Source organism: Acipenser ruthenus, chromosome 10 (genome assembly GCF_902713425.1).
Source record: "Acipenser ruthenus chromosome 10, fAciRut3.2 maternal haplotype, whole genome shotgun sequence".
Taxonomy (NCBI): Eukaryota; Metazoa; Chordata; class Actinopteri; order Acipenseriformes; family Acipenseridae; genus Acipenser; species Acipenser ruthenus.
In genome coordinates, this window is record NC_081198.1 from 49,231,627 (window position 1) to 49,250,715 (window position 19,089).

The 19,089-nt window shown below is 41.1% G+C and overlaps 2 protein-coding genes across 2 annotated transcripts; one reads left to right on the forward strand and one right to left on the reverse strand.

Moving 5' to 3' along the window:
* Positions 1 to 1,432: 1,432 nt before the first annotated feature.
* LOC117404344 (serine/threonine-protein kinase 17B-like) lies at positions 1,433 to 14,021 on the forward strand. The gene is made up of 7 exons (XM_034007200.3): positions 1,433 to 2,211; positions 6,498 to 6,710; positions 8,477 to 8,615; positions 9,130 to 9,256; positions 10,206 to 10,254; positions 11,102 to 11,281; positions 12,151 to 14,021. The coding sequence occupies exons 1-7, from the start codon at positions 2,090 to 2,092 to the stop codon at positions 12,380 to 12,382; spliced, it is 1,062 nt and encodes a 353-aa protein (XP_033863091.1). The 5' UTR covers positions 1,433 to 2,089; the 3' UTR covers positions 12,383 to 14,021.
* Positions 14,022 to 15,468: 1,447 nt separating this feature from the next.
* c10h2orf69 (chromosome 10 C2orf69 homolog) lies at positions 15,469 to 18,877 on the reverse strand. The gene is given in 3 exon segments (XM_059032481.1): positions 15,469 to 17,101; positions 17,104 to 17,293; positions 18,538 to 18,877. Coding segments are annotated over 3 exon segments (615 nt in total). The 5' UTR covers positions 18,760 to 18,877; the 3' UTR covers positions 15,469 to 16,898.
* Between the last annotated feature and the right edge of the window lie 212 nt (positions 18,878 to 19,089).

The window sequence follows — 19,089 nt, forward strand, 5'->3', positions numbered from 1 at the left end:
AGAGTGCAGTAACTGTCATGTCCAGGGTACAGTGAGGTTTGTAGATAGACACTTTTTTGCACCATAAAGAACAACATGACTGAATTAATTTGAATTCATAAGCAATATGTTAGTGACCCGGGTATACAGAGCAGACACACTAATAAAATCACCTTTTCTACTGTCAACGCCGCGGCTGTCTCTGTGATCCTTTGTTCTCATTGACTGTGCTGTTTTAGCCACTGTCTTCAGCACCGCTTCCCCAAGCTGGTTTGCATGGACACTGCTGCAAGACACCCCCACACTGAAAGCAGCTCATCGGATTGTGATGTGATCATATGCTGTGGGCGTATGAAGGTAATATTGCTTTTTGTGGTACTGCTGCTGCCACCTGTGATGTGTTTAAATACACAGGCCCCTGTGGGTTCACAGTGCTTTAAAGAATGCAGTTTTGTATTACACACAGTTTAGTGTTAGTGAAACTCTTCAGCACTGCCCAGACTTCTTTAATTAACAACAGACTTCCTGTCTGGCACGTGTTTGTAGCCCAGTCAGATTCCAGGACACTGCCACTGTAACAAGCAGCTTCCGCAGTGAAGACAGGCACTCCCTGCATTCTATAGATTTTAAAAAAAACCTATAGATTACTAGAGGGAACCTTTAGGATTTTGAGATAGATAGCTGTAGAGCACACCCATGTCTATAGATTTCTATACTATTGTGCAGATCTGTAAAACTTTACATTTTCTGTAAATATCTATAAGTTTGTTTGTGTTGGATTATTTTGTTATTGCAAACCTCCAGGCCTGGGAGGTGTGCTGATCTCATGGTGAAGAAGTTGCATTTCTTTAAATAAGCACAGTGAAGTACACTGGTTAGGGCACGTTTTTTTGGGCCACAACAGGCCAGGCAATAATGAAATGTCCCACCCCCAACAGAGGTGGTCCAACACTTTTTTCCAGGACCCTGTGTACATTAGGAATGAAACCCACATGTTTTTTTTCTTTATCTTAGACTTTAGGGCTCCGTGATCAATCCGCCGCTCACCACACTTCAAAGTAAAGTACAGTACTGTAGCACTCCTCCAATACAACCGCTATGGGCCTTGGCCGCTAGGTGGCGCCAGTCTTCTCTCTGCACAGCAGAAGAGAAAAATACTCATTAAAGCAAAAATAGAACAAATAAACATATCCAAAGTTAATTATTTGTATTTTTTCTAAAAACTGTATTTCAAAAGCTTTAAAAATAAATCAATGATGTACTACTCTCTACAAAAAAAAAAAAATCTAAAACTAGAGTGGTGAGAAGAGGAGGTAGTTCATATATACACACACACACACACACACACACACACACACACACACACACACACACACACACACACACACACACACACACACACACACAGTAAAACTTGTGTGAAACAGTGATAGCGCTATGGAAGACAAGAGCACAGAATCGCAAGTGAAACCACGACCCCGCCCAGTGCGGGCTGCGATTGGTGGATCTGAAAATGCTGACGTAATGCTGGCAGCGCAGCTCGGTTTTCAAACGAAAACCTCCCGACGGGCAGAGTGGCAGGGTAGCGGTGGTTTGTGTATGATCAGAAAAAAAAGAAAACAAATGCCTTTTGGACGTCTTCACCCTTGGAAGAGACAATAAAAAGACATTTCTTTCTGGAAACAGTTTTGGATAACTGAAAGACAGATACCGCTTATTATTTTTTTCCCCCAAGATAGTTTGACACGACAGCGCTCGTTTTACGCCGGGCTGTGCGAGTCTGAACTGTGTGCGTGACGGACTGATTTATGAAGAATGTACACTTTTTGTCAAGGAGAATTTGTTTGCCATGCCAATGCTGGTGTTACGAGAAGTGATCTTTGATGGGACTTGGGTGGACTTTTCTTCAAGTTATTAACAACAACAATAATAAGCAACGGCATACACAGTTTACAATATTATTATAATACAATACATAGATGTGTTTTTAGAAACCAATTATTAAAGTAAAAAAAAAGTGACCCGGAGTTGAGGTTGGAAGACGGGCTGTTATTATTATTATTATTATTATTATTATTATTATTATTATTATTATTATACTGTGCTAATAATGTCCAGGAAGAGGTCAGAGAGCAAGTCTTCTCAGCCGGGACTACTCACTGAAATTCAGACCCCGATCAGGACGGACGGTTTGGACAGTCATTACCACATCACCTCAGACGAACTTGGCAGGTAATTTAACCCTAAACGCCGTCCTTTTGCTTAAATCCTTATCTTACATCATCCCTATTTACTTTATTTGTTGTAATAACTTTTTCTCTCATAAAAGTTGTGCAGTTCCCCTTGCTTTTCTCCAGTTATGCTGTGCATTTACCGTAGTTAAACGTGTTTTAAGAAACAATTTAATATGCTTTACCATGCCTCTTGGGGCTTTACAATGATTTCCTGTGCTTTGCCAAGCATTCCCCAAGCTTTATAATACTTTACTTTTTACTATGGGAAATGATTAATAGCGTGTCAGATATTTAAATATGTAGAAATACTGAGGAAGATACTCCTTTTATTGCATCCTAAAAATGTGTTCACCGTGAATTAGCCTTCCTGTTTACTACACAGTCCCTGATTGAGCCCTCATGTGACTTATGCTTCATTTGAAACCAGTCCAGTTGGACTTCCAGTTTGTTTATATTCTTTGCCTAAAGCATCTTATACCCCTGTCCATTATAGAAAAGACTGTGCTCCTTCTGGAGGCCCCAGAAGTTTTTTCGAATCTTTTTAATTGAAAATAAGCAAACATAGTTTAATGTAATATAACACATTATAAAAGCATACAGCCATTAATCACTTAGTCATAAAATCCACTACACAGGTGTTCTTGGACTGTGAACTGTGACTGTTTCCCCGAGACTGGCAAACCCCTTCACGCTGTCCTGCAACTCTCACACTAAAACCGCGACTGGGAAACTTCAAATGTTTATAATACCAGTCACATCTTATACAGATCACTCACTCACTCACTCACTCACTCACTCACTCTTTCAATTCAATTCAATAAACTTTATTGGCATGACAGGAATAAACAAGTTTTGCCAAAGCAATTACAATGTATGAGAAAGTAAAATAAACATACAAACAGACAGGTACAGTGTATAAACAGACACAATGAAAATGCATTTTTTCAGTGCAGGTTAATTTTTTTGGGGTATGAATGTGTCCCTGACCAGCTTGTATTTGGGACAGTGCATTAGGAAGTGGAGCTCTGTCTCTCTATATGTGGTCTAACTCACAGTGCTCACACAGTCTCCTCTCTCTGGGTCTCCACGTGGCTCTGTGTTGACCCTTTTCAATTGATAAAGTGTGGTCGCTCAATCTGTATTTGGTCAGTAGTTGTTTTTGTTTTTGGTCTTTAACTCTGCCAGGGCGTCTGGTCTGTTTAAGCTCTGGTAGCACTCTGATTTATGCTGTGATTTTACTTGGCCCTCCCAGTGTATCAGGTATTTGTTTTTCAGAGTGGTGGTTATTTTAGATATCTGATTAGAGCAGCTGTTCTGAGGCTCTGTGATGCTGATCTGGTTCTCCCCACAGAGCTTCTCCATCATGTAGTTGATGGTCTTTTTATTTGAGTAGCTCCCCTGGCTCTTCAGGGCCTTGAACTGGTAGGAGTCACTCTCTCACTCTCATTCATTCTCATTCTCTCACTCACACACTCTCTCTCTCTCTCTCACTCACACACACACACACACACGCAATGCTTGTTTTAAAGACCTGATGCTGGTGGTTACCCATGCCGAAGCCCAGGGGGCCTGTGTTCATTTACTCGGGACAGGTTGGTTAGAAACAGTCATTGAAAGAGCTTTGCGTTGTGTTGGTTATGGTGCTAAGTGGATTTCAGTGCAGTATATCCTGGCTTTTGACTCGTCCCTAGAGAATGGCAGTGCAGGATCAGTTCTTTTTTGGTTTGTTTGTTTTGCTTGCTTTCATGACACAGTAGCAGTGCTAAAAATGAAGTCAAATGTTAGCGAGCGTTCTGGTGAGAAGTCCTTAACAATGTCTAGACTGACGGCGTGACTTCGTAGTACTTGTGATTGAGTGTTTTAATCTCTCCACAAGTTTAAAGTGACTGCATGAACCTTTTCCACCTTTAGAATTGCTCCTAAGGTTTTAACTCTTGTCAAAGGTACAAATATGGAGCTTGGCTGTAGTGTGTACTGTACACCAGGGTGTGTGCAGAACAGAGTAACGTTATTTATTCAATATGTGTGTTTTAATAGTCAATATTTAGTCTTTTCCATGTCCACATCCACAGTACTGCTGTAGTGAGTGCGTCATGAAAAAGTAACCACGCTACAAACATGTGAACATGTTTAACCCTAAAGTTTAGAAACTCCAGTGGAATCTAACAGCTCTGTATATCGTCATGATAAGGTGGCACTTTGGCCTTGCAGTGTTGAGGTTTGAGGAGCACTCTGAGGAGTAGATTTGCTGTTGCCAAGGTTACCCTGTAAATACTGCAGATTCCTGTATCTGCTGACTCATTGTGCAGAAGTTTGATTTTGTGGGTTTGCCTGCCACTTACAGTACTTACTCACTCACATAAAACAGTGTAAACTTCCTTTTATCTTGAAACATTTTCACTCCAGGGTTAAAACACACAAACAATACAAGTGCTAGTGAAGTAAGATAGCAATGTGGAAAAATATATAGGGCTGTATCCTAAGACTCTGAACTTGAGGCTCTGAAACTAAGGGTAGAGCGCATGCAGGAATTTAGAGCTGACTCGGACAGATGTGGATTAATTTTACTGACGTCTAGAATTTTCCACTCAGGGAAAGTGATGAGACAGTTGTTTAGCAGTGCTAAAGGAAGGGCAGGTGTACTGTGAAGGTGAATTCAGAGTCGGCTGGAATGTTTGCAGTGCTGCTATGCAAAGCCCCACCTAACTGACGTGAAGAAGCCATCTCTCAAGAGGTTCTGTGTGTTCCTCTGAAAATGCTGAGCTCTGTTGCCTTGTGTCTAATGTTATCTCAGCTATTTGAGAAGCATTCAACTCTGGAGACCAGTCTGCCTTGAATCTCCAGACCAGCGGGTTGGTGGTCACACAGTTCAAGTATGAAGTTCTACTGTGCAGTAGAATTGTGCTACAGGTTGTTGCAGTACTGCTATGTTTTAATAAATAAGTAATGCACTCTACGTTAGTGAGACATTTGAGGGCTGACATTTTGGAACAAATGCTTTAAAAAATCCATACTGACAATTACAATTTGAGTCGCTCTCAAGGAACAGAGTGAACTGACTGGATGAACGTTCACTGTAGTTATGCATATTATTAGGGTTTATATGGGTTGATGTAACCCCACAAAATACTGTATATTGTTCCTGTTGCAGGATGTGTGAATAGCTGAGGGGCTTGAATGAGTAACACTGTTAGTCATCTGTGGTAGCAGGAGGAAGGAAATGAGTGCATGTTTAAATAGCGTGGTGGAGAAACAGGAACAGCTGGCTTCAGGGTTCCTTTTTCATTGTTTCTGTAGCTTTCTGTTCTTCTGCGCTTGGTGGTATAACTGAGCGCATTGGCAAAGGGGAGGCAGTAATTGCCACTCAATAGGAAAGGTATTTACTGTAGTTTAAAGACAAGCCTAGTGTTGAGACTAACCTCTTGGAGAAAAAAAGAAGAGAAATGTTTGCACTATTAAGTGTTGCTAGAATGCAGTCTCTGTTTTCTAATCTGGAAGTGATCCATTAAGATGACCCTATTGAATTCCTTTTAAAGATGTGTTTAAATAGCGTCTGCGTTCAGATCCATCACAGTTTATCAAACTGATAGAGATTGCATGTTGGCTCGATTATGCTTGCACTGAACAGTCATCATGAATACAGTCAGCAGACTTTTAAGAGCTGTAGATAATTGCTTGTGATGGTTCGCTTGTTTCTGACCACAATGCTGCAGCAGAAAAAGAAACAAGAACAAACTCATGATGCAAAGCCTGTTTATGGCCCTTCGTGTTAAAGCGCCACTTACTTGGCTAAAATACAAGCTGTTCTTATTGCTCTGTAGAGGCAGGGGGTATTAAGGTTAGATCCAGTTGCCACATCTCATCAGAATATGATCCAGGATGTCTTGTTGAAGAATGGGAAACTGGCACAGACTGTTTGTTAAGGTTAATTCCTTTTTTAAAAACTGTATTCAGAGCCTCATTGCTGTTTGAGATGTTTGATCTGTTAAGTGACTAGTAATAATTACAATTATAATTATAGGTATTTAATGGTAGCAATTGCTATTGTCAATCGGGTTAGGAACAATCAATGCTTCTAACCCTGTGTACGCTTAAATCCGATTTTAAAACCTGCCTAACTCATTTGTAGCTCCATACTGGTTTACATGCAGGAAATAGAGACCGAATTTGAGAATCGATTCCTCCAACAGGTTGCTTGAATCTGATTAGTTATTGTGCATTTAAATAATAGGAGGCATCTTATGAATTGAAAATGATCTCTCTCTCTCTCTCTCTCTCTCTCAGGGGTAAATTTGCCGTGGTTAAGAAGTGTGTTGAAAAGTCCACAGGGAAGGAGTATGCTGCCAAGTTCCTGAAGAAGCGTCGGAGAGGCCGTGACTGCAGAGTGGAGATCGTGCACGAGGTGGCGGTTCTAGAATCAGCGCGGTGGAATTCACGCGTTGTCAACCTGCATGAGGTGTTCGAAACAGAGCACGAGATCGTCCTGGTCCTGGAATAGTGAGTACCGGAGCTGCTTGGGTTTAACCATTGCATACTTCAAAACCAGAACAGCAAACCTGATCACAAAATATGGTACTAGAAGATGATTGGCATGAGAAGTATTCAGTTACATCTTAATTGATTATCCAGCGTACTGGACGAAATGCAACAAGGGGTTAAGTCTGGATTATTCTAGACTGAAGGTAACACTTGGGTACCATTCCTCAGTATTGTGTGTCTGTCTACATTCTTACATACAGGCAGGGGTGGGGCTCTTAGTTTGCATGTTTTTTTTTCTCTTTTTTTTCCTCTCCGTTTCTAAGTGAGCTCATGGCTATCTCAGTATGAGTGACAAACAACCCCCCTCACTCGCACACTCACGCACAACCCCGGCAGGATTTACAGCATCTGATCATTTTAAAACACCCTGTTGAACTTTAAGCCTATCCTTCCCAATACTAAAACAAAGAGAACATGAATGCAAAAGTGCACATCACTACACTGGAGTTCATCTGCTAATCCTCAAGTAAAAACACCGCACTCAGAATATAGGCAGTGAAAGGGAGAGTAGAGAGGTGTTCTAGTTGTATAGCAGTCTTAGTTCACTTCACAGAGAGAGCAAGCTGCAGGTAAATGATTGTTGACTTTGTGAGCAAGGCAATTCACACCTACAGTACCTTTTAAAACACAACATCACTGAGAGAATGGCGTGTTCCCTTCAGATTCAATTTTCTTACAGTGATACATACAGAACTATTGGTATGCTTTTGAATGAGGAGCATGTGTTTTTATAGTTAGAATGAACACACGCTTGCCCACATTTCATTACATTTTTTCCTTAAAATAAATAAATAAATAAATAAAAATTCAGCCCATCGTTAATTTGATCTTATTGCAGCTCACATAAAGCAGTGGATCAGCATGTATCATGTAGCACATCGTATTGTGTGTTGTTGCACCCCTACTCTACATATAACAACGCAAAAAGCCTAGTCCTTATAGCATTAAGGATTCTGATACAAAACCATGTGCAAACACACACACACTTTAGTGTTAACCAAATGGTTTCTGTGTTAGTTTGTCTTGTTACAATGTTGAAGCCCTTAAGTTTACTGTGCTTTTTTCATCTGTGGGGCTGGCAGAGATGGACATCTACTACAGCACAGTAAATGTGCATGACGAACAAGCCTCAAAAGGCACACTACTGTCTGCACTGTAAATGTGCACACTTGTACAGGTTTCTGTTAGCTGTGGTGTCTCTTTGTGTTGAGACACTGTACACAGTAGCTGGGCTTGTCCTGGCTGGTGCAAAGATATCAGATACCCGTTGCATGCCCACATCCTCATCTAAATGTGTCAGTATAGCAGAGCTCTGTCTCTTGGTGTCACAGGCAGCTCAGCTGCGTGATGTTTTTCTTTTGTTGGGTCTGTTGCTACACAGACAATGGGCGAGGTCCTGCGGATTGAACCAGCGCAATCTTGTCCTGCATTACCTAATCTAAAAACACTGACACAAAGGTTGTGAAACAAGGCTTTTACCTGATAAGGAGTGTGTTTACTCTCACTAGCAACATTGTAATAATGCTGGAACTTCATGAAAGCTGTGAGTAGAAGTGTTGAAATCCTGGTACAGGGAGCACCTTTCTTAACAGTTACTTTTAGCAATTATCACTTAGGAGCTGAAATGTAGCTGCTTCCCCCTTGCAGCCCTGCAGCACTGCACTGTGATTGAGGTGTTGGAGCTGTGGTGTGGGTCCTCATGCCCTTCATGCTATGTGTTTCAGTGCGGCAGGGGGCGAGATCTTTGACCACTGTGCTTCGGAGGAGGCGCTGACAGAGAGGCAGATCACCCGGCTCCTCAGACAGACCCTGGAGGGAGTGCACCTGCTGCACCAGAACAACCTGGTTCACCTCGACCTCAAGGTGACACAGCCTGATGAGCTGCTGGCTTAGCTCGTGATTGTAGTGCGGGGATGTTTGTTCAAAAGAAATGTGTGAAAATAAGTACCATGTTTGTGCGTAATCGTACATATAACAGAATTTAGAAATTGATTTCATGCAAAGGAAATGACACCTGAAATAACCTGAGTACCAGGTTTATTTTACTCTTGTTTTTTTTAAAAAAATAAAAATAATTTGCAGATTTATTTACATGAAGAGGAATTCATTTTTTTAATTTATTTATTTATTTATTTATTTATTTATTTATTTATATATTTATATATAATATTTCTTTCTACTAACTGGCCAATATCACATTATATACAGGCTTCTGACTAGTTTTGCTTTCTATCTAATTTTCTAGCTAGTTTTTTTTTTTTGGTCAAAATGTGTTTCCCTTTTATTGCATATCTGAAGCATTGAAATCTTTTTAAAATTCTTGTTTCTGTCAGCTGTTTCGGTAACCCCTTTCCCCTCACCCTTGTGTGTCCTGCAGCCTCAGAACATCCTGCTGACCAGCCTGTCTCCCCTGGGGGACATCAAGATCGTGGACTTCGGCCTGTCAAGGAGGCTGGGGGCAGGCAGTGAGCTGCGTGAGATCACGGGGACCCCGGAGTACGTGGGTAAGAGAGCGAGAGAGAGAGAGAGAGAGAGAGAGAGAGAGAGAGAGAGAGGAGCCAGATCGAATCAAACTCAAACAGGCTTCACTATCCAAACAATGAAAACCATTCTCCCACTGCTCTTCTACACAGGCTCACAGTTAAGCCTGGTTCATGCGTCAATCTACTTCAATACTGTCAGATTTATTAGATGCAAGATTAAGAGGAAATGCTTCGGTGGGCCTGATTTAAGTGAAGGTATCTAGTCGGTCTCCTGGAGGTCGTGAGACTGAAGTGTGAACCAGCCTTCCAGAAGCTGGTTTTACTCAGGCAGTGCAGGGCTTGCTTTTGCCCCAGTGTAACGTTTGCACCACTTTTTCTTTTCGAAATGAACGTGGAGGCTTGCTGTTGTGTGAGTCTGGAGAGTGAGCAGCAGAGATTCGTGTTGTGAAGCACACATGGAAAGGGATGCGCTCCCCCGCAGATATTTCCTGAGGAAATCATGAGGTTTAAACAACAGGAACAAAACATTTTAAGAGTTTATTTCCATATTAGGCTCATAACAGCAAAATATCTAAGAATACAGTACTCTGTGTATTTACAATCATTTAGTTACAGAGCCGGTTTAGAAGGAATAAGTAATTTCACATGTGGAGACACTTACTGCACATATTAAACCCCCATACTAGACTTTCCACTGCAGGAAAATTGCCTATGCCACACATTTCCTATGGAGTGCATATAAAAGTGTTCTTGGAATTCCCGAATGCAGAAAGAAACCAATTTGCGAAGCTTAATATTTTTAGGCAGAACTTTCCTTCATTTGTTTTTATTTAGCGTTTTTCTTTTCCAACCAACTAACCAAGATACAAACCATTGTATGGTCCTGTTACCTTGAATGTTAGCTGTAAATCTGATTACTTTAATATAGCATCCACTTACAAAATCATAATGAATTTATGTTTCTTTTCAGCACCAGAAATACTGAACTATGAGCCCATAACAACAGCAACAGACATGTGGTAAGTCATTCCACTGTGCAGTAATTTGCAAACTCACAAACACGTGTATATCAACTTATACATTACCCAATGATAGTAGTAAGTGTCTTTTACTATATCCATCTCCTAGTCCAGTCATTTAAGTCTTAACTACTTACCATGACATGGTATAATGGGGTATGGCTAGAGTGCTGGGCTGCAGTGGGATAGAGTAGCTCAGTGGTTAGAGTGCTGGGCTGCAGTGGGATTGAGTAGCTCAGTGGTTAGAGTGCTGGGCTGTAGTGTGGAGGGCAGAGGGATTGAGTAGCTCAGTGGTTAGAGTGCTGGGCTGTAGTGTGGAAGGCAGTGGGATTGAGTAGCTCAGTGGTTAGAGTGCTGGCCTGCAGTGGGATTAAGTAGCTCAGTGGTTAGAGTGCTGGGCTGCAGTGGGATTGAGTAGCTCAGTGGTTAGAGTGCTGGGCTGTAGTGTGGAGGGCAGTGGGATTGAGTAGCTCAGTGGTTAGAGTGCTGGGCTGCAGTGTGGATGGCAGTGGGATTGAGTAGCTCAGTGGTTACAGTGCTGGGCTGCAGTGTGGAGGGCAGAGGGATTGAGTAGCTCAGTGGTTAGAGTGCTGGGCTGTAGTGTGGAGGGCAGTGGGATTGAGTAGCTCAGTGGTTAGAGTGCTGGGCTGTAGTGTGGAGGGCAGTGGGATTGAGTAGCTCAGTGGTTAGAGTGCTGGGCTGCAGTGTGGAAGGCAGTGGGATTGAGTAGCTCAGTGGTTACAGTGCTGGGCTGCAGTGTGGAAGGCTCTGGGTTTGAGTAGTGAACCGCAGTATATCCAGACAGTCAGACTGCAGATTGCTCTATAGTCTTGTTTGTTCTGTGCAGGAGTGTGGGGGTGATCGCGTACATGCTGGTGACGGGTGAATCTCCGTTCGCGGGAAACGACAAGCAGGAGACCTACCTGAACGTGTCGCAGGTCAATGTGGAATACTGCAAAGAGGCCTTCGCTGGCGTGTCAGAGCTAGCTGTCGACTTCATCAGAAAGCTGCTTGTCAAATCGGCAGAGTAAGTAATCGCACACACACAGACTGCCGTTCCTGACACAACATAGAGAAAACGCACAGTTGAGCTCATAATAAAACCTGCTGTGGCTCAAGCTGCAGTGCTGTGGGAGTCTTATTTCCATTCCTGTGTGGGGTACCAGCATACTTGACGAGAATAATGTGTCTTTGTTATAACACCAAAGACATTTGGTCTGTTACGTTGTGTGAACAGGGCTCACGGTGTATTTAAGAATTGCATGATAAAGGTTCATACCCAACCTTGAACAGTCTGTAGTGTGAATCAGTGTGTGATTACATACATAAATAATAAATATTTATTGGCATATACAATTACGCACTGATGACTCTGTACTTCTGTTAAGGAAGCTTGACTTGATTTGAATAGGAGAAGCTGCACAGTCATTAGGGAACATCTTGTATTGCTCAGTTAGCTTTCTAGGTGACTAAACTGTACAAGTACAGAATGAATTGCCGTATAATAGAAAATAGGATAGTTAAATGTATTTGGTCTTGGCTTTTTTTTTTTTTTTTGTCTTAGAATAATACATGGGTGAGGAATCACTTAAAGTGCTGTTCTTACTAAAGCTCACAGGCCACTTGCTATCTCTAGTGTGTGGTAATAGGACTCCCATTGCATAGCAGCTTAATCCATTCCTGCTGACTAGGTGTGTTTGCTCAGTGGCGTGTAGGACAGAGAAATCAGCTGCTGGCTGGAAGCTTGAATACAACCGTAGTCTGTCAAAGCTCTACCATCTTTATGAAAGAGGAAAGCAATTTTCCTATTTCAGAAATATCCAGTAATTGAAAACAGGAGACTGGCATATTCTAGGAAGGATTTTTGTTACTGTTCTGAAACATGTTTGTTTTCAGGGACCGGCCGAGTGCAGCTGACTGCCTCTCTCACCCGTGGTTGTGGCAAGGGGCTTGGGGCTCGGACAGTGACCCACCACTCAGCCAGCCCCCCAGGGAGAGAAGCGCAGGCAAGTGGGGCCCCCCCATCCCCCAGGGGAACCCCGAGGACAAAGAGAACATCCTGGAGGAGTCCCCCTCCCTCCCCAAGAGGTTCCGCTTCGACTCACTGGCAGGAGAGAGCGTGCTCTGAGTCTGTGTGTCTGTGTTTGTGTGTCTGTCTGTGGGTTATCGAAGGTACGAGGTGCAGGATTATGTTCCACCTCAAATTCTTATACCCTCCAATAATCTCTCTTTTTTTTAATGAAATGTCCGTTGCCGTGCTTAGCGTAAACTTTATATTATATATAAATATATATAAACCACCCCCTGTAGTGCTGTTTGGTAGATATTTGGGCTGAGCCCATTTCCATGTTTTCAAATGTGGATTGTAAAATTTTCTGCCAAATTTTAACTAAAGCTAATCTTGCAAAACTGTTTTATCCTGTTTCAGTGATTCAGGATGTTCTACAGTAAATGGCCCTACATATGCGTACGTGCATCTGTGTGTGTGTGTGTGCTTGTATTTGTATGTCCTTGAATTAGTAATCATATGGTTTGTGTTGCACTTTGGATTGAAGAAGTTTAGGCATGGCACTGCTATAAGATTGCACTTTGAAAACCGGGATTTTTTTATGGGATTCCTTCCTGGCATGTGGCACTGGGTGTGTTTCTATACACAGTGTTACTGTATCTGTATCTATATCTATATATAATGAATGCCAGTCGATACTGAAGTATTTAATACCACTCATTGTGCTATAGCTGTTTCTGTTAATGATTATCACCTATAGCTCTCTATTCTGCATTTGTAGGGCACATACTGGATTAGATTAATCATTCAAAATCGTGATCATTTCTTTGAGTGCTATATAATAGTTTCATGCATGAACATTCCTCTGCTGAGATATTTACTGGTGGCACTTTCAGGATTTACTTGTTTAATTTTCACACACAGAGGCACCTAACGTGACCTTGGACCTGCCTTCTAACACAGTAAGACTCCTGTGCTTCCCCCATATCTCAAATCTCTGTACAACAGTCAAAAGAGTGCACATCAGTAAAACAGAAAATACCTCATAAACCAAGACCTCTCCCACCTCAAATCGTCAGACAAACCAAGATGATGCAGAGCAGAACAGGATATGAAACAAATAAATAAAAAGAAAGGGCCAGTCAAGCAGTTCATGGGGATTCAAACGTAGTGCTTCTAGAATTACAACCGCTAAACAGATAAATAAGTTGGAAAACTAGAAGCAAACTGAAGCAGCTAGTCAGTGCTGGGGGAAACAAATTCAACTGCACTAACCACAGAATATTACTACACAACCAAATGTCATGCATTTCCCTTCAAAACCACATTGGTCTTAAGCAACTGAAGTAAGCATGTACCAACTTCCACCCTTACTATAGTATGTGTGTATATATATATATATATATATATATATATATATATATATATATATATATATATATATATATATATAGTTTGAGAAAAAGGAAAACTGCTGTGTACCAAAATGATCAATAAGAAAAAAGAAAAGGATATTTCAGGTACTTAAGTACCTGAAATATCCTTTTCTTTTTTTCTTTTTTCTTATATATATTGTGTGTGTTTGCTCAAAAAATATATATATTATTAGTGTTGGTGTTAGTATTTTTTTTTTTTTAATACAAAAGTAGCCCTTTCCACACAAAAAGCCAGCTGTATGTATATATATAGAGGTGTGCGCAATAATTTATCTTCCAAGTTTAACACAATAACAGTTATTTTAGTCAATTCAAAAAAAACATAGCCATTTAAAAGTATTTTTTAATCAGGGAAAATTCTAACAAGGAAAAGAAGGCACTGTCCTTCCCTTGCAGAGCGTACATTGTGCCAGTACAATTCACAAAGTCTTACATGCTTTCTATAGTAAACGTGTGCTAAATTAAAAAGGTGGGAGTTCTCTATGCAATGGGGAGAGACCAGTGGGCAGTTATTTGTATTGGTGTGTTTTTACAGAAGGTGTTTGTCTGTGCTGTACTGCTGATCTGCATCTTGTTGTCCCCGGAGCCAGACTGAGCACACACCTGATTCCAGAGGTAGAATATTATTAAAGAGCTGGCCGAGCTGGAACCAAAATATCAAAAGAAGCTGTTTCAGCCGTATCCCTGCTTATGGTACGCAGTCTCTTTCTTCTGACAGGGGTCCTTGCACTTAGCTTGTATTTATTTTTATTTGAAATCATTTCTAAAACAATGTTGTCTTTACTTGGTCCCCGGTTCCAGGAAGTGTGGAGAACACTTGTGTATAATGTAAAATGACTGTAAAAGAGAAAAGAATGTGTTTACAAAAATAATTCATCTGTATATTTATAGATTTCCTTTTTTAAAATAATGGGTTTTTTTAAGAGAAAGGGAGAGTATGTTTTTATTTTGTAATTGGATTGTAAAAAGAGAATTGTTTATGTCTACATTTTTTAAAGTGTTGGTCAATATACAAATTAGGGAAATGTTAATTAAAAAGAAAAAAAAAACAATTGAAACTTGCATGTTATTTCTTTTAGGATCATATAAGACACATTTACAAACGACTATTGCAACCAGTATACAGATCCCTTAATTGCACTGAGACATACGTGGAATTACATTCAGTACAATCTTAATTTTTTTTTTTGGTCAATTGATTTTCCTTCTCTGAAGTAATAATGGTCTTCTGAAAGTTGTTGACATTGTGGAAAGTGATGTGTACTCAATCTCTGAATATCTGTTATGTTTTTCAGTTCAAGTGCGTAAAATGTTATTCAATAAGAAATCGGGACAGCTTGATGTATAAACCTACATTTAAATAGATATTCAGTTATATTCAGTTAAAAGGGATTTTAACACTTTTTTTCTAAGAAAATAGGGTGATGATGCACTGCTAAAAATGTGTTTCTTAAATTCGAAAGAGTTTATTTCAAGATCATTTTTTTCTATATTAGGAGTCAGGTAAGAGATTATTTCTGGTTTTAATATTCTTATAAGATTACCTGTAGTGATTTCCACCTGGGGAACCCCACACAGCACAACTGTCTGGATAATAAGACTGGCTAACTTCTGTAAATCTGCTGTATGTGTGTTTTTCAAGAGGAAGCGCTGAGATCATGTCTGTTTATCAGCTGCCCAGTGACCCAGCTCCTGCATTCCCTTCTTAACCAATGAGGTCACAATTCACGGGATTACAAAGAACAAAAACAAAACCAAAAACACATAATAAAAGCTGCAGATCAGGTTTTTATTCAGAAGCAAGTCTGGAAGGAATTAAAGAAAAATGAGAAGCAGCTTAGCATAGCGTGCAATTGCAGCAAGAGCCGGTTCCACAGCAGCTCAGTCCAGCGCCTCCCCTCAGCCCTCGACTGCTTCCCACGTAGAAAACAGAACAGTATTTCAGACAGCAGAAATGCAGCTCTTATTATCTTTCATTTAAATGGTGCAAACTGGAGCAGGTCCCAATAGGAATCGCACCAAAAAGGGAAGTTTTCACTGGTTTGCTTCAGTTTTCTTACTGCTGTGCGTCTTTTTGTTCAGATCATCGTGGCTTTGTTTTAAAAGCCCATGCGCGCTCCTTTTTTTTTTTTTTTTTAACCTGTCGGAAGATCTTCACAGGTTTGCAGTATATTAAGTGTAAACTGTACTTATCCACTGCTCCACAAACAGGAGGAACAATTGAAACATTCAAAAGCATTCTTTTCAAAATACCCGATACTTCTTCCAGGGTGGACCAAGTGCAACAAACTGAAGGAAATGAATACTATTGTGTCCCACATGCTCTGCCCCTCCCCTCCACCCGGAGTCAGGCTCACAACTTACCAAATGACAATCTTATCACACGGAATTTCCTCTACATTTGCAGAGCTAGAAAGAACAGATAAGAACAGCAAAGTCCTCCCCCACCTTGCTGCTAATGGCGAGGTGGACTGCAGGAAGTTTTGTGCTTCTCTTTGAATTCATTTAAAAAATAATAAATAAGAACTCGAGTGGGTAAACACCATTCGACAATGATCAGCAGATTTATGAGATTGGGCTTGTCTTGCATGTGTCTCTAAATAAGAGCAAATGGGTCAATGAGAGTTTGTCTGCATAGCGTGTGTGTGCTTTAAAGTTTACTAGAGTAATCATGGAATGTTTAATCTCATTCAGAGAACAAAGTGCTTCAGAGCAGGGGAGTGGATAGCAGCCTTAGAATGGAGACAGTGTTACCAACATTTACAATACCAGCAAACTGATTTAAAAAAACAATACACAGTATAACTGAAGTGTTCTTGAGGTTGTAGCTAACAAGATCATGCCATACAGCTCCCTCGCCATGTGCTTCCATTCCCCACACAGGGTTTTGGACACATGGATTTTCCTTTAGAAGACATCTAGGTTTAGACGGTTCTTGGTTTGCTTTTTGTCAAAGTATTTGTCATTGAATTTTAGTTTCTTTTAGTATTTCTAGATTTATAATGTATATTGGTGTTTTCTAACTGGTGTTCTTGGTATACTTTAATCTGAAATGTGGTTTTCTATTTTTTAATAAACATGTTTGTGTGTTAATTTGGGCAGACATTTGGTCACTGTTTTCGTGCCACTAAAGCAGATAATGACCTACATAGCGAATGGATGTGCGTGGCGAGGTAAATGGAATTATTGTCTTGGCCTCTTCAGAACTCCTCCAGCACGCGGAAGTGTTGCTCCAGGGAGGGCAGCTGGTTTTCAAAGTGCAGTTTGTCCACAATGGGGACCCCCAGCTCCTGGAGCGCCCGCACAAACCTCTTGTGCTCCTTCCTGACCCAGGCCCGCATGGGGTCACGCACCTCGTAGGGTGTGACGTGCGAGTGGACGCCGATGCCGCTGGAGGCCAGGTCAGCGCCTCCTGGCTGGTCACCCAGGTACTGCTACCCCCAGGATGTCCTCCGTCCAGCCAGTACATGTCCGTGATGCTCGCCAAGAAGGGGGTCAGCTCGAAACGCCTCGACAGCAGCTCAGCCACGTTCTCCAGGCTCCAGCGCTGCCACTGCTGGTTCTCGTGGTGCGAGGACATCACCTTGTGGAAATTCTGGGGGGAAAAAAGAAAACTATTCCATGTTATTCAAGGATAGCATGCAGGACATGTACTGTGGCAGAGCGAGTGTCTGGTTCAATGTTCAGTTAAGATAGGCGCACATTGATAAACCTTGTGATCTATTACTGTACTTATAATCAATCATTATGTTTTATACTAGCATTGTATAATAGATACAGTGGTAGATCCGATATCTACGTGATATAGCCATCTGAAGTTTCTGAAGATTGTATCAGATGGAAGTGATGTCACCCTAAGATTAGCTATACTGTTCAATTATTCTTATTGGACTGGATATCATATATATATATATATATATATATATATATATATATATATATATATATATATATATATAATCTCCACTCTACTGAAGGTAGGAGCAGCAAGAAAGATGTAATTTTATATTGCTCAGCATCCCATACAATATTCAATACATACTGTGTAAATAAACTGCTCTGCCCCCTATCCCTACCCTCTACCCCTTACCCCTCCCCAGAGTGAAAAGGAACTCAAACCATCCCATCTGGCAATGTATAGTCTGTTCCCTGTTGTGGATGGGAACTATACAAATTATATTGAAGTGCATCGGAGGGGCATATGAAACTGGACTGGTGCTCTCTCTCTGGGTTTGGTAAACGGATACACAGTGTGGGGCAGTAAGAGACAGCAGGAATCTCACACTGTTAAACCTTACTGCAGAGGGGCACAATCAAGACCAGAACGATTAATATACTGGCCAAGGCTATTTAAAAGGCAAAGAACTCCCAAGAACCACAACCAAGAAAACAGGAGCCAACTGTAGCTCAGTAGCCCGTCACAGTAATGATGCACCATAAAAATGATGAAATAGAAGTCTGTGCAATATAATTAATGATGAATGAGTTTGCATTGCCACAGTAAAATAACGTTTCTATTTATTAAATAGCATTTAAAGAATTGAATAATAAAGTGTGAAGAACAATAAGTATATTTATTATGCACACGTATTTATACCATATTGTAAGAACACGTATTACGTTTTTTGTTTACGTTTTGAATAACCTATTTATAAACGCGATTATATTTTATATGTACACGTCATTCACACAAATCGTCAGATTACAGCTGCTATAAACTAGCCTCCAGTATTTGTGAATTTATAATAAAACAATAACACAGCACAACAATACTTCAGCGCACACTGCTCTGATACAGTGGTGTCTAGACTGATCAAATGCCAGTCGTGCTTAGCCAACCTGTACATCTCCCGGGAAGAATATGACCTGTTGATTCGCGGGTCCAGCCGTGACTGTCTGAACGCCTCCCCGGCTCTTGGGCGCAGCGGGGCAGAGAAGCAGCATGTTGTTTACCCGTTGAGGCTCGTAGCCCTGGACGGCGGGCAATCTCAGCCAGCGCTCCGGGTCGGACAGAGCAGGATTCAGCCCCGTGCTTTCCGAGGAGCCTGTAGACGTGCTCATATTCCTGGCTAAGGCGATGATTAACGGAGGTCTACCATGGGGCGGGGAGAGGGTGCTGGGAGATGTCGGTGCTTTGGTCTGTCCTCCGTGTGTTGAGAAGGCCAAGCTGAAACTCGCAGGTAAGTTATTGAAATTCAATGGCGACACCTGCTGGATGGAAACGGGAACGTCCTAGGCATGTGCAGTTCACCCTGTATCACACTTGTCCGCCCAAAGTGCTCATGAGAATACAGTCTAATACCATAAGAGACAGGGGAATTATTATTATTATTATTATTATTATTATTATTGTACATATTGTGTGCTGTAAAACAAGTACTCACAAAGATT

What these genes read in the sequence shown, in the direction of transcription:
- LOC117404344 (XM_034007200.3), top strand. Translation starts at nt 2,090, where the DNA reads ATGTCCAGGAAGAGGTCAGAGAGCAAGTCTTCTCAGCCGGGACTACTC. An exon ending in ACAACAGCAACAGACATGTG is followed by an intron (nt 10,255 to 11,101) that starts GTAAGTCATTCC and finishes TGTTCTGTGCAG; the next exon opens with GAGTGTGGGGGTGATCGCGT. An exon ending in CTGCTTGTCAAATCGGCAGA is followed by an intron (nt 11,282 to 12,150) that starts GTAAGTAATCGC and finishes GTTTGTTTTCAG; the next exon opens with GGACCGGCCGAGTGCAGCTG.